Raw genomic sequence first — 15,859 nt, 5'->3', positions numbered from 1 at the left:
GTGTGCTCCACTCCTAGTGCTTTTATACTGAAATTTCTTGCTTGGGTCGGTACTGGGCCGGGTTAAAGTTTGCCCTATCATCTCTGTTCAAAGAGCAGTGCGTGTCTGTGTGTGTGTGTATTTTTTTTTTTTTTTTTTTTAACAAATAAAAATGGATTGTTAGGCATGATTTAGTACGTGTGAGTGAGATATTATCTCAATTGGATCGATCTAACTTAAATGTCAGTATTAGGAGTAGATAGGAACAAGAAGTATGCCAACTAGGGTCTATAGACAGTGGTACGTGTAGACCAGAGTCAAAAACTAGAGGCTATACATGTTGACACCTTTGCTTTAACAGATACAGGCATTGGTTTAGTGTGGATGGTAAGATCAGAACTCAGAAGATACTTACAGTTTTAAAAAGTTTATGTTTTTAGTGTCACTTTGTTTCAACATTAAATATTTTTTCAATATATATATATATATATATATATATATATATATATATATATATTGTATTTTTGGTGTTTGGCAGCATAAAAATTGAGTAAAATACATTTTTTTTTTTTTTTTTGCAAAAACTTTTTATTTTCTTAGTCTTTACTTTTGTTTAAAGTGCATAAGTCATTTTTTCAAGATTAATTCAAGCACCATCGTCGACATCATCTAATATTTTTTTTCCCTGTATCTTAAATTAATCTAATTTAAAATTTCATTTTCTAAAAGAAAAAGAAAAAAGAATAATATTTAATATTTTTCAGAATTTAGCCAAACACTAAAAAATAATTTTTTAAAAATCTTTTATGTAAAATCTTTTACAATGACCTCCCCTAAAAAAATATTTTACATGAAAAAATGTTTCATTTACTTGTAATTAGGCCAAACTTAAAGAGAGGTTATTGTAGTTTATCCAAATATTTTACATGTAAAACCTTTTACATAAAAAAAAATATTTTATAATAAAAAACAATTTTAGTGTGAAACAAAAAGAATCTAATATAAAACAAAATTATTATTATTAATTTGGTTAGTAAGAACTAGGTATAAGGGATATTTACATTATTTAGTTTTTAAAAATTATTTATAAAAGGTGAACTGCATTTATCATTTTTTTTTCTTGAAAAGAATATAATTTAAAAACATGTACTACGTAGTATAACACTTTTATTAACAAGCTATTACTTGATTGGGTTTTACTAACAGCTGTTGGTCAAAGCCACGGCGATTGTAGGTAGGTAAAATGTGCCTAGTTTCAAATGACGTGCAACAAACAGAACTATCATGCGGGCCATGCTCTTTTTCTTATTTTTATTTAGATAAGTGTGTCACTCTTTATTAATTTCAAAAATTACATTATAATATAAATATTTTCCGTAAAATAAATGAATTGTAAATCTAAGAAAAATAAGATAGGAGTATAGCGTGGATACAATAAAAAATAATAATATATACATAAAATATTTTTTTTTGGGTCATTTTATTCATATAATCATGAATAAAAGTACTAATTTAGAACTTAGATTTAAATGTTTGTTATTTTTGTTTTTTATTTTAAATTTTATATTATTTTTCTGTTAACCTATTATATGTTTCAAATTGTACTTAATTTTATTCTTTTTTTTAAAAAAATAATGATAATTATAAAATCACTCTCCCAGTTTTGGAAGTGTCCAAAACAATATGTATCATTGTTATGTCCCAAGCAAAAAAAAAAAATAATATAAATTTTAAGTGTTTGTTCATTTATTCAAAAGTTTAAGTTATTAGATAGTGCTGCATATTTACTTATTTATACCCAATCACTTTCTCATCCGGATCTTCTCACCCACCCGAACTAGCAGCGCCCTCGTTGCAGTCGGGCCACCCTACCTATCAGGAATAACTCACTCGGATGTTTTTTGGGCCGAACGTTTGGCGTAACACACGATCAATGATTGAGTTTAATTCTGATACTAACTAAAATGGATGAGCACTAACCAATTTGTTTAAAAATTTAAATTATTAAATAGTATTATATATTCATTTATTTATAACTAATTATTTTTTCATTCCAAAACGATCAAGACAATGAACCGTTGTAACATCACCCCTAAAACAAGTTGTATCATATTTCGTAGTGCGAGACCTGTAGGCTCTCTCTCTCACACACTAGCTGTGTGGAAAAGTCAACTATCTTGATTCGTTCAAACATTTTCAGTCTTAAGCAAACCCCACAATGTTCCTCACTGATGCGCCTCTCTCTCTCTCGCTCTCTCCCCCCTTCTCTTGCCCATACGGCCATACACTGTGCCTGCCAATACCAATAACAACCATATATAATATCAGTTTCTTGTATATATCGTTGATTTATGATCTGTTGTTTTGACTTAATAAACCAACAAAAGTAAAACAGAATCTTCAATTGCATTTCTTTATTTTCAACAAAATTAAAATGCTGATATTCAACAAATTAAAACTCAACCTTCAATTATTATACCATTCTGTAATCTAATAATTGAATATCCTATGTTTTATTATTATTATTATTATTATTAATATTATTGGAGTTGGGGAGCATATTTTTGTTGTTAGTATATTTTGAGTTGCCAGGGTTTATAAACTTAAATTTTTAACAATTTTAAGTGATTTTTGTTATGCAGCTTGTCTGAGTAATAAATAAGAAAGGTTAACCTATGAGTTATCAAAGGAGGTAGTGGAAAAGTGCTACGACATTAATTGAGACCAAAAATACATTTAAATACTCAAATCATAATGCATGTTACCAACATTTCTTTTAAATGTTGCACCTTTTTGTTCTTTTAACTTCCTTAAAGTCCCTTATATTGACATGCTAATTATAAAAGTTGTTTTTTTTTTTTTTTTTTTTTTTTCAAGGTACGTAGTGGTGTTGGATCTATTGCAGCACTTCATATTTAGTTGGGGCGAGTGCAGGGACGGCGGTTGGTAAGATAAGGGGGGCAAAAATGAATTTTGGGAGACAATAGTATATTTTTAAAAAAATTTCAAGAGGGCAGTAATATTTTATGAATATATTATTGAAAATAAACAAATTATAAGAGTATATTATTAAAAAACCTCTGGCTTGTATGTAGCTTCGCCCTGGGCGAGTGTTGTACAAATGCGTAATGCGCATTTAAACATGCCTATAAAGAGTTATATCAAAATGCTAGCCGGAGTTTTTATGGGCCTGTGACATCACTCGGCAGTCTTATGCGGGGTCTTCACATGTTGGCAGATTCGAGTTATTTGTGGAGTTGTCTTGAGTAATTACATTGACCTCTTTTGAAGTTTGGGCAAATTTCACACCGATAAATCGTTTAATGTTTATTATTTTGACTTTTCATAAAATTTGGCGCGTGTGCTCAACGATAATCCTAGTTTTATTGTTTTTTGGTAGACATGTTGACCAAATTTTATAAAATAACAATCTTGCCCTTTCTTTGTATAAAAATTTTGCTTTTTCTCTCGTATAGAAATCAAGATATTATTGACTTTTCACACTCAATATTACTTTTTTGTACACATGTATACTATACGACTTTGCATGATTGATAAACCCAATCACAGTTGATTTCTTTTTAAATTCTCAATTATAGAATAATAGGAGGAATCCAGAAAGTACTCCAACAAAAGAGTAAACAATTCAATGATCAGCTCTATCAAATTCTTTAATTGAAGATAGTGATCTACTGATCTTTATTCTGAGGGAAAAGAAAAGTAAATTCATTATCAGGTTCTATATTTTTGATAGGTTATTTAATTTTTAATTTTTTTTTTTATCTATCTCATAGGTTATAAAATTGAAAATTCCGAATCAGATACCAGCTTTTCAACTTATATAAACATTATTTGATACTATAATTTATACAAATATAGATTCCTCTATATTTATTTTTTTGCTTTATATACTTGATATAATTTATAAAATACTCTTATAAAATAATTTTCTGATTTAGATCTACTTCCAAAATGTTATACAAGTAGTAATTTTGTAAAGGAAAAATCATCACATAAATTTCTTATAATTATTTATACTACTGATTCGGTCTCTGATATATATATATATATATTCTTTTCTTTCCCTCGCTCATGATTATTTAATCTGAAAAAAGTGATACGCATATTGTACAGGTGTCCCACAATCGGTCATCCGTCAATTTTCATCATTTCTTGACGGTACGTTTGTTCTTCGTAGTGGCCTAATATTCCTGGTAAAAAGTTCAGATTCGGAGCTACTTATTTTATTAATTTATTTATGTGAGGTGTAGAGATGGAGTCACTTGTTTCAAAATGTCTATCATGCTGGAAGTGGAAGGTGCAGGGATTTTTCAATTGCATGAGTACAGATTTATCATTATCTTTTTGTTTATAAAGTTTTAATAGATACAAATGTTTTTTATTATTATTGTTTTTTTTAAATTTTTTATCTTTTAGAAATACATTTTAGAATCTTGAATATTTGATCTTTTATTTTGAGAGACCATAAAGTATCACTAAGTTACCATTGATAATGAATATGAATGTTTGATTCTTAGAGAGATCATAATTTTGTCGGGGTGGGATTCAAATTTCATACTCGTCTCGTAACCCGCAATGAGTTTTCATTTTCTTTCTATACTCATGCCATTAGGGAACGGAATGGGATGGGCCTTAACCGCACAAGATAAAGTATCATCCCTGTATAAGTCTAATCTCTGCTTCCCAAATAGAAATGTTAAAAATGAAGAGTCCCTCTAAAAATATGTGAATAATAAATATTTGTGTGAGTTTACTTTTCTTTGTGTACATAAATTGGTTGCTTAGGCGTAATTAATTAATCTTCTTTTGGTGAAATGAATGTTCTAATCACTCTTCCAAGAGAAATTATTCACTATAATATTTTTTATTTTTTAAATTTTTATAGGGATGAAGTGGGTGATTAAAAAAGAAGAAGAAATTCTTAATTCATTTAGGAAAGAGATTCAAACAAGACATGTTCAAGTGTAAATAATGGTGGGATAACCGTATGAAAGTTTGATTAATCAAACTCTAATGCAATGATTAGCAACATTATATGTCCTTTGAAGCATATGATAAAAGAACAATTAAATTTTTTTTTTTTTTTTTTTTTTGACAAAAAGAACAATTAATTAACAAACCAACATATATTAATACTCCGATTCTGACATTTGCTTCATGCGTGGTTTTCCACTACTTATCTTTATACCTTTTTAAAACAGATTGACATATTATAATTCAGTGATTATTTTTTACCATCCAAAGTAAAAGAGGCGTATCTTAGCAAAAAATAATTAAAAAAAACCTTACTGCCGTGGCTCATTTGCCTCTCTTTTCTTCGTAATATCATCTATTTTATAATACAGAAAATCATTTGAAATTTAGATTATTATTGAGTTCATTGGTGGTGTAAATTTATTTATAACCAAAAAAACCTTTCGAAATTTGGGGTTTATTTTTTTCTTCATAATATCATGATTATCATATAATTTATAATGAAGAAAATCATTTGAAATTTGGAGTTTTTTATTTATTTATTTTTTATTTTTTTGATTTATTGGTGCTATAACTTTTATTCACTACCGGTATGCATTTTTTGTTCCAATTGTTACTTGAAAAAAATCTAAGACTTACTTGATTTGTAACTCTAAAAATAATTTTCAAGAACTCAATAAACAGAAAATTATTTTTCAAAAACAATCTTTTATAATTATTTGAAAACACATTTTTATAACTGAATTTTCAAAAAACAGAACTAAACAAAATTTTTATATAATTTTTAATTTTATAAAAAAAAAAAAAATTATTTTCAAACTTACAAATCAAACAACCCTTCATTTGTTTTTTTATTTTTATTTTTACAAGACTCAAATCATTTGTTGATTTAGTGGTATTCCACCGAAAAGCGATAGAACCGGAGAGGAGAGATACATGTGGCAATGGAAAAGCTGAAATATATATTGACTTTAAAATGGGCCCACACTGACATTACATCTGGGCGGCCACGTAACAGTCAATTTTTTCTAGTCGGCCAAATGGCAGTACTCTATAATGTATATAAACAGTGCCAAAAAAAAAAAAAAAATACAAAGAACCCACCTCATTATGCATGTCTGTTCAACGTTCCGTCTACTAAATCATAAGAAGTCGATATTATGACACCCTGAGAGAATTATTAATGCACTTAAATTATATTTTAATACATTATTTTTCATTTTAAATTTTAACACATTACTGTATTTTGTGCGTTAAAATTTTATTAAAATTAAGAATAAATATATTTAGGTTGAAAATTCTTAAAGCACGTTGTAACGAACTCTACAGCAAATCCAAACTCTTGATATACATTTACTTATATAATCCCATATACATGGATTATTACAAATAAATGGTGTTAGTGATTCATATTTAATCATATAATGAAGTTAAAGTTTCGTAATTTCAAAAAAAATGAAATTGACCAAAATGTTAATGTGGACATGAAAAAACACGATTTACTGTCACTGAGGTATCACTTTTAGATACATATGTATCACTTTTGTGCACGAAAATATTATTTTTATACATCATGCACCATTTTTGTTTTGGACATAAGATGAATCACTTTTATTCACATAGGTATCACTTTTTTGTGCATCAGGTAACACAAAAAATAGCACCTCAGTGAGGGTAAATAATATTTTTTCATGTCTTTATTTTTTTTTGAAGCTATACATATCAAATAATAAATTTGGATCATTAATATCATTCATATGTAATAATTACACATATATATATATATATATATATATATATATGTATGTATGTATGGAAGTGTGCAAATGGAAGTAGAAATATAATCATTGTAGTGTAATCCCACTATCTCGGGACTGTGGGTACCTTGGGATTCATTGTGTGCGTCCTTAATATGTAAACCTTACAAGTATAACGATGACCCAAATTGTGGTTTCTTTCTGACCAATTTTTGTTAGATGAGATAGGAATCCACTTAACTTCATTATTCATTTCAATGGTAGGTCCATCAATTGCACGTGGTCACACGGGCTCTGTGGAGAAGAAGAGAAGCCACTACTTTCATGGTCGGTTGAGAACTCTCTCTCAATCACAAAACAAAAAGCATATATATATATATATATATATATATATAGCTTCCTTCATTTTTTTTTTTTTTTTTTTTTTTTTTTTTTCCCACAAAACCAAATCTATATATACTGGAAAGTTCCAAAGCATGCATATGGTTAGGCTAAGATCGACTATGATTTTATATATATATACATACATGACAGCCATTTGCCGACCATCCAACTCCATAAATGGTTGCGTGTCGTATCAAAATCTGCAATTATATATCGTCTTCATGGGAATCTTCCATGTGAGAATAAAGAGTAAACGAATGGTTGAGAATGAAAAAAAGAGTATATATATATATATATATATATATGCAGAAGCCTTGTGATTCAAATTTGGTCATGATGGTTCTTTAAGTATTGGACCATTATAGCTCAGGAATTTAAGTACTACACGCCTTGGTGGAGAGAGAGACTTGTAGGACTGTGTTATTAAAATGGTCTCTGCAAACAGGACGAAATGACGTGGGACGTCACATGTATAGATTTCAAATAATTTCCCTCCATTTTCATCTCCGATTCACACTCTCAAGATCTCAAACCATTTTCATGCCATAATAAGTGTAATTTTGTGCAACCATTATGCTACTTTGCACTTAAACTTCACTTAAACTTCATTAGTTTTGAATGTATGTTGGATATATTAAGAACTAATTTGATTTGACCTTATTTTTAGATTCAAAAGAGTGTAAAGGACATTGAGGGTGTGCAAGTGAGAAAAAAAAAGTGCAGAAAAGTTGTTTGGATTGCGAGAAAGCTTTTCCATTATCTCCTTTCATGATCATGCCCTCACAGTGTACGTGACCGCGACACGGCTTGAAACAACCCACATTACCATGGATTGAAGGGGGTGCAAAGATCATTAATGGACCACAAGTCCAATAGATTGGAAGACATTGGAAGAGGAGACAGATGAATCTGATGAGTGCGGTACTAAAGGTGGTCGAGTCAACTTATATAGCTATTTCAACCAAGGCCATATTCTGAGTCCATTTTGGTTTTCTTCTCTTATGATCAGACCTGGAGGTACAACCACCAAACTGCCAAAAGGGTAAAGCCGAAATTGACCATAACCTGCACAACCAAAATGCAGAGTTTGTAACATTGTTGGACCACAAAACCATTTGATTGTAAAAAGAGAACTTTAGGTGAAAGCTAAAGGATGCACTGATAAACTCCATATCAATAAGTGATCGTAAGCGCCGACCTTATCTTAACTTACCAGTTACCAATAATAGGTCAAAGTTTGACAGCTTCATGCTAAATGGGATTTGATAGAGACACCATGCTGTAGTTGCATTCAAAATAATTAAATCGTATTTAGATTCTATTACTTTCGATTTGAAAGAAATTGGTGTTGAAACACGATTTAGTTCTGTTGAACGCATCCAACACCTTCAAGCATAGCATAGATAGTACTGAAAATGAAGAGATTATTTGAAAATGCTTACGTCCAAGACTGAGAAACACAAGTTAATTGTACCAATGAGTTTGACTCTATCCAATTCTTTTTCAAACACTCTCAACTCAATTAACGTGGGCTATATATATATAAAAAAAAGTAGTGATACCAAACAGAAAGATTATACCGGTTTGTTAGACAGAATTTATTTGGCACAAAATGACAAATTAATATGGTCCCACTAGCATGTCCTGTAACGACTCAAAACTAATACTTAGTTATATTACATGACAAAGTTCCACAAAATAATTATACATCTTTGCACTTCTAGTGTTTTACAAAATAATGGGGAATATACAAAGATACAAAAGTGAACTTCTAACGCCGTTCAAGCTTGAGGTGGGTTGTCATCCACCAGTTCCTTTCCAAGACCTGAAAAAATATATATATATAGATATAGGGGTGAGCATATAGCTCAGCAGGTGACACTTAAGACACAATTCTTGTGTCCTAGTGAATCCAAATAAAGCATAGGTCAATGGGAGATTGGGGACATGCATTGAAGGGGAAAAATAATTACAAGTACAAGTCAAATTCAATCACACACAAATGCAAATGGAGTGAGATGCAATGCATGTTAAAGTCACTCCCCGTTTTCACTCTCAAAACCATCACGTTCAAAGTTAATATAACCCCCATTGGTAACCCCGTCGCGACGAGAGGAGGATTGGCTACCGTCCCTAGGCCCTTGGTGACCCCGTGGCGCCGTCGAGGGGCCCGAATAGCTCAACCACGCTAGGGTACTCTCCCTAGTCCTCCCTAGGCTACATTAACCTCCGGCCCGTTGGTAACCCCGCAGCGACCGGGTTTGTAACCAATTTTCTTTTTTTCAAAATATTCATTCCCAAATCCCCATTTTCATTTCAAGACAACCACTTCCCTTTTTCATGCAACCCAATAAGATGTAGGCTCAGGTCATGATCTCAATATAATGACAAATGGGAACTTAGCACAATAATAAATAAGCATGTTCTCATGGCATCATTATAGCATGTTAGTAACCTCAAAAAAAAATATAAACAACCATCACATAGACATACTTTTCATTCAACCATGTTATACACATTTACATAACTAGCATGTTGTCAATTAAATCATTTTAATCAAAATCAACAACAATTAAACATGCTATAACACACATAGAGGAGCATGATTCATTATAGAGTAAGATTCCATGGCTTAAGATGTCCCTACCTCACAATCCAAGCCGAAATCCCTAGAATATGTCCTCCAAATTTGAGCTCCAAGGAAGACTCAAATCTGGAAATTGATAGTATGGATGCGTAGAGCTCGCTACAAGCTTCGTTTCGCCTCAAACGGTTTCTAAATCCGATGAAAGATGATTGAGTAATCAAACCTCAAAGTTTTTGTCTCCAAAATGAAAGAAAAAGAGAAGGAACCGAGAGGGAGAGAGAGCATACGGGAAAGAGAAAGAAAATGAGAAAGAAAAGAAGATTTCTTGGCCAAATAAGTTAGTGGTGGGCCCCACTTGAAATTATTTTCCTTTTCTCTTTATTTTTTTTTTTTGTCTCTAATTACACCACAAATACACAATTGCACCATACAAATGCTACATCACCACATAAATTAAAATGTAGGAAATGTAACTGGACCCAACCACAAACCCGGATGGTAAAGTGAAAAGACGAAAATGCCCTTGCATTAACGAATTTTCAGAAAATTCTAAAATGCTGAAAATTAGAATTATCACAATCTCCCCAACTTATAAGGATTTCGTCCCCGAAATCAAGACATACCTGAGGAAGAAAACAACACTGGGTGCTTGGACCGAACCTCCTGTTCGAGCTCCCAAGTAGCCTCCTCGACTCCGTGGTGTCTCCAAAGGACTTTCACCATTGGTATCGTCTTGTTCCTCAACACCTTCTGCTGAGTGTCAAGGATCTGAACTGGTCCTTCCTTGTAGGAAACATCCTTATCAATATCCACATCAACCCAACTCAAAATGTGAGATGGATCCGACTCGTACTTTCGTAACATCGATACATGAAAGACATTGTGAACTCTGTCTATCTGTGGTGGTAAAGCAAGTCTGTAGGCAACCTCTCCTACCCGATCCAAAATCTCGAATGGTTCAATAAATCGTGGCGATAACTTGCCACTCTTCCCAAATCTCATCAACCCCTTCCGTGGAGAAACCCGTAGAAAAACGTGGTCTTCCACCTCAAAGGATAACGGTCGTCTCCGCTTATCCGCATAGCTCTTCTGTTGGCTCTGAGCTGTAAGTAACCTCTGTCTTATCAACTTAATCTTCTCAGTAGTCTCGAGTACAATGTCGGGTCCTAAGGCGGCTGTCTCGCCTACCTCAGTCCAACAAACAGGAGACCTACAAGGTCTACCATACAACGCCTCAAATGGAGCCATCTGGATACTCGCCTGATAACTGTTGTTGTAGGCAAAGTCAATAAGTGGAAAGTGATCCTCCCAACTACCTCCCAAATCAAGTACACATGCCGGAAGCATATCCTCCAAAATCTGGATAGCACGCTCTGACTGACCGTCTGTCTGTGGATGGAATGCCGTACTAAGATGCAACGCTGAACCAAACGCTGCTTGAAGTCCTTCCCAGAACTTCGAAGTGAACTTAGCATCCCTATCTGACACAATGGTTACAGGGACTCCATGTAACCTTACAATCTCTTTCACATAAAATACACCAAGCTTCTTTACATCGTCTGTTGCCTTAATAGGCAAAAAGTGAGCCGTCTTGGTCAATTTGTCAATGATGACCCATACGGACTCATTGCCCCTTCGTGACCTTAGAAAACCTGTTACAAAATCCATAGCGATATGCTCCCATATCCATTGCGCTACAGGTAATGGTTGCAACAAACCTGCTGGCCTCTGATGCTCGGCCTTCACCTGCTAACAGGTAAGGCATCTAGCCACAAACTGTGCAACATCATTTTTCATCCCGCTCCACCAATACTGGCGTCTCAAATTGTGATACATTTTAGTACCACCTGGATGAATTGCAAAACGGGAAGTGTGAAACTCCCATAGGACATCCTCACGACATACTGTGGGAACCACCAACAAACCCCTGAACCGTAGACCCCCATCTGCATGCAAGGCCCAATCTTTCACTGTCTCACCACTAGAGATCAAAACGTGGATGGCATCTAAGTCCGGGTCCTGTCTCTGTGACTCAATCACTCGTACAACAAGAGTAGGCTGAGCCACAAGACTAAATAACATCATTATCAAAACACTGTAATCCCATCTCTGCCAGATCTTCAAGCATCTTCCACTTCCGAATAGCTAAACTGGCCAAAGTTCCATGAGATTTTCGGCTTAAGGCATCAGCTACAACATTTGCCTTGCCCGGATGATACTGCAAATCAAAGTTGCAATCTTCCAAGTACTCAACCCATCGTCTCTGTCTATTGTTCAAGTCCTTTTGGGAAAAAAGGTACTTGAGACTTTTGTGATCTGAAAATACCTCGAATCTCTCACCATACAAGTAATGTCTCCAACACTTCAAGGCAAATACAACTACCGCTAACTCCAGGTCATGAGTAGGGTAGTTGTATTCGTGAGTCTTCAACTGTCGAGACCCATAAGCCACTACTCTACCACCCTGCATTAACACACATCCCAACCTGTCACGTGAAGCATCACAATAGATCACATAACCCAAGCCATGCTCAGGTATCACCAACACTGGCGCTGTAGTCAATCTCGTTTTCAACTCCTGAAAAGATGAATCACAAGCCTCATTTCAGACAAACTTGACCCCTTTCCGGGTCAAACGGGTCATAGGAGCTACCAAACGGGAGAAATCCTTCACAAATCTCCGATAGTAATCCGCTAAACCAAGAAAACTGCGGATCTCAAACACATTCTTGGGTCGCTCCCAAGTCAAAACTGCTTCAACCTTTGATGGATCAACTGATACTCCACCTTCTGAAATAACATGCCCCAAAAACTTCACCTCCTGTAGCCAAAACTCACATTTCTCGTATTTGACATACAATCGGTGCTCCCGCAAAATCTGTAAAACAATACTCAAATGGACCTCGTGATCTTCCCGAGTCCGTGAGTACACAAGAATGTCATCCACGAAAACTACCACAAACTGGTCCAAGTAATCGTGAAAGACACTGTTCATCAAGTCCATGAATGCCGCTGGCGCAATAGTCAAGCCAAAAGGCATAACAAGGAACTCATAGTGTCCATACCGTGTACGGAATGCTGTCTTCGGGATATCCTCATCCCTAACCCGCAACTGATAATAGCTAGACCTCAAGTCAATCTTCGAGAAACAACTGGCTCCCCTCAATTGATCAAATAAATCATCTATCCTTGGCAAATGATACTTGTCTTTGATGGTGGCATGATTCAACTTCCGGTAATCAATGCACAACCTCAAAGATCCATCTTTCTTCTTAGTAAATAAGACCGGTGCGCCCCACGGTGACACACTCGGTCGGATGAAACCTTCATCCTCAAATCATCAAGCTGCCTCTTCAATTCTTCTAATTCAACTGGGGCCATTCGATATGGTGCCATAGAAATCGGCGCGGTACCTGGCATCAAATCAATAGAGAACTCTACTCCTCGGTGTGGAGGCAACTCTGTCAAATCCTCCGGAAACATGTTCAGAAAATCACAAACAACCGCAGGATAATCCTCTTTCCCAACATCATCTTCTTCGGCTATAAGGCTAGCCAAGAAGTAATCACCATGACTTCGTCCACGAACTCCATAAAACGATGAAATGTGGGAATTACTCCGATCTCCCACGAAAAAGAAACAGTCTCCCTCGGAAGTGCAAACTGTAACCCTTCCTCTGTAACAGTCGATTGTGGCATGAAATGAAGCCAACCAATCCATCCTGAGAATGACATCAAAATTAGTCATCTCCAGGAGGATAAGGTCAAACACGAAAGTCCGCCCGACTATCACAATGGGACACTCTCGCACAATTCGGCTCAAAGACACTGAAACCCCAACTGGCGTATCAACACTCAACGCCCGTTCCAAGAAACTAACTTCCAACCCCGATGCAAGTGCAAATGATGATGAAATAAAAGAATAAGATGCACCAGAGTCAAACAAAACACGGGCCCAACAACCAAACACTGGAAATATACCTCGAAGAACTGACGGTCCAGAAGATGCATCGGTCTGTGCCAGTGTAAAAACACGTCCTTGTGGTACCTGTGCCTGAGGACTGCCAACCTGAACACCTGACTGCTGCACTGACATAGTAGGAGTATCCCTCCTAACTGACCGTGAACCCTGTGAAGACATGGCAGGTTGTGGTGGTGGCGGTCTAAAACCTGACTGAACTGTAGCCGACTGAGACGGCCTCTATCGTGACCCCCTACCACTACCTGTGCCTGCTCCCTGGCCTGGACAATCACGAATCAAGTGACCCTGCTGGCCACACCCATAACAAGCCTTTGGAGCTGACGAAACTGAAGACGATCTCATCGGACAACTGGACTTGTAATGCCCAGGCTGCTGACACTGATAACAAACAACTGCACTCCTGTCAGATCCAGCTGGCATAGGAGTGGTAGGAGCAGATCTTGTAGATTGTTGTCCTTGAAACTGAGGTGAACCACCCTTATTCTTCTTCCAAGAAGATCCCTCTGAAGATAGCCCTGCACCCCTCTTTTGCTTCCATTGTTCTCTTCTTGCATCTTTCTCTTTATTATCAGCCTCCAACATCAAAACCCTTTCCACTGCTTTAGAATAAACCTTAATGAACTGTGCCATGATCAACGGCCTCATCCGATCATTAAGACCGGAAACAAACTTCCGAGTCTTATTAGCTTCATCTCTCACCACTTCTAGAGCAAAACGAGAGAGTGAGGTGAACTTGTTTTCATACTCCGCCACTGACATGTTCCCTTGAATAAGATTATGAAACTGGTCTTGTAACTACCATATTTTGGAAAGCGGAAAATACTTCTTATAAAACAGCTCCTTGAACCTGTCCCAACTCATCTCTTCAATCTTGTACTGGTTGGTGATCGACTTCCACCAAACCTTGGCATCCATCGCAAACTTGTAAGTTGCTAGGATGATCTTCAAGTGATCCTCTGTCACATCCATTGAGGTTAGTTGGGTTTCAACTTGATCCAAGTAGTCATCTGCTACCATTGGATCCGCACTGCCCTCAAACACTACCGGCATCAACTGAGAAAACCCTTTTGTGATCTTAAGACGCTTCTGAGCTGGCGTCTCCTCAACTTGAACTGTAGGTTGTGGTGCCGACTGCGACTGAGCAGCAATCGTTGCCCTCACGACATTTTGCAACAAACGATTAAACTCTAGTGCCACAGAACCTTCACCCACTTCTACGGGTATGGGTGTTTCAACATTCTCTCTTCTTGGGGGAACAGCTCTTGGGGGAATCAAGTCCCTAAGAAGCATGTTCTCATCATTTAGCTCCTCCGGATTGGAGCTGGAGCTCTCACCAACATCACCCCTTGTTGGCCTAGGGCCAACTTCTCTAGGTTCCTCACGCCGTGACATCGTGCTATAAAACGAGAAAACGACTCAGAAACATGACACTAAGACTGTGGACGACTCAACAAGAATTGATACCGTACAACACTTAGCATGCAAGACTATGCAAGAAACATTTTAACATAAACAAGTAAGCAGTAAGCACATAGGCAGTTAAGCATGCTTATTTAAGTAAAATATCACGTAGCAAGTAGTCAAGTAAGCAACACAATCAACATTCCATGTGACTCTAAGTAGGCCTCTACCCGTCATCCTAAAGGTTTTCGAACCTTTGCTCTGATACCAAATTTGTAACGACTCAAAACTAATACTTTAGTTATATTACATGACAAAGTTCCACAAAATAATTATACATCTTTGCACTTCTAGTGTTTTACAAAATAATGGGGAATATACAAAGATACAAAAGTGAACTTCTAACGCCGTTCAAGCTTGAGGTGGGTTGTCATCCGCCAGTTCCTTTCTGAGACCTGAAAAAAAATATATATATAGATATAGGGGTGAGCATATAGCTCAGCAGGTGACACTTAAGACACAATTCTTGTGTCCTAGTGAATCCAAATAAAGCATAGGCCAATGGGAGATTGGGGACATGCATTGAAGGGGAAAAATAATTACAAGTACAAGTCAAATTCAATCACACACAAATGCAAATGGATTGAGATGCAATGCATGTTAAAGTCACTCCCCGCTTTCACTCTCAAAACCATCACGTTCAAAGTTAATGTAACCCCCATTGGTAACCCCACCGCGACGAGAGGAGGATTGGCTACCGTCCTTAGGCCCTTGG

General features: G+C 35.7%; 1 protein-coding gene across 1 annotated transcript; it reads right to left on the bottom strand.

Moving 5' to 3' along the window:
* Nucleotides 1-13,902: 13,902 nt before the first annotated feature.
* LOC132269908 (uncharacterized) lies at nt 13,903-14,313 on the bottom strand. Its single transcript, XM_059771128.1, has one exon. The coding sequence runs from the start codon at nt 14,311-14,313 to the stop codon at nt 13,903-13,905; it is 411 nt and encodes a 136-aa protein (XP_059627111.1).
* Between the last annotated feature and the right edge of the window lie 1,546 nt (nt 14,314-15,859).

The sequence above is a fragment of the Cornus florida genome, unplaced genomic scaffold (genome assembly GCF_030987335.1).
Source record: "Cornus florida cultivar Cherokee Brave unplaced genomic scaffold, ASM3098733v1 CherokeeBrave_3.0.0_Hap2_Chr08, whole genome shotgun sequence".
In the NCBI taxonomy this organism is placed as follows: domain Eukaryota; kingdom Viridiplantae; phylum Streptophyta; class Magnoliopsida; order Cornales; family Cornaceae; genus Cornus; species Cornus florida.
Note: the sequence above shows the minus strand (reverse complement) of the source record. Positions and strands in the feature narration are given on the sequence as shown.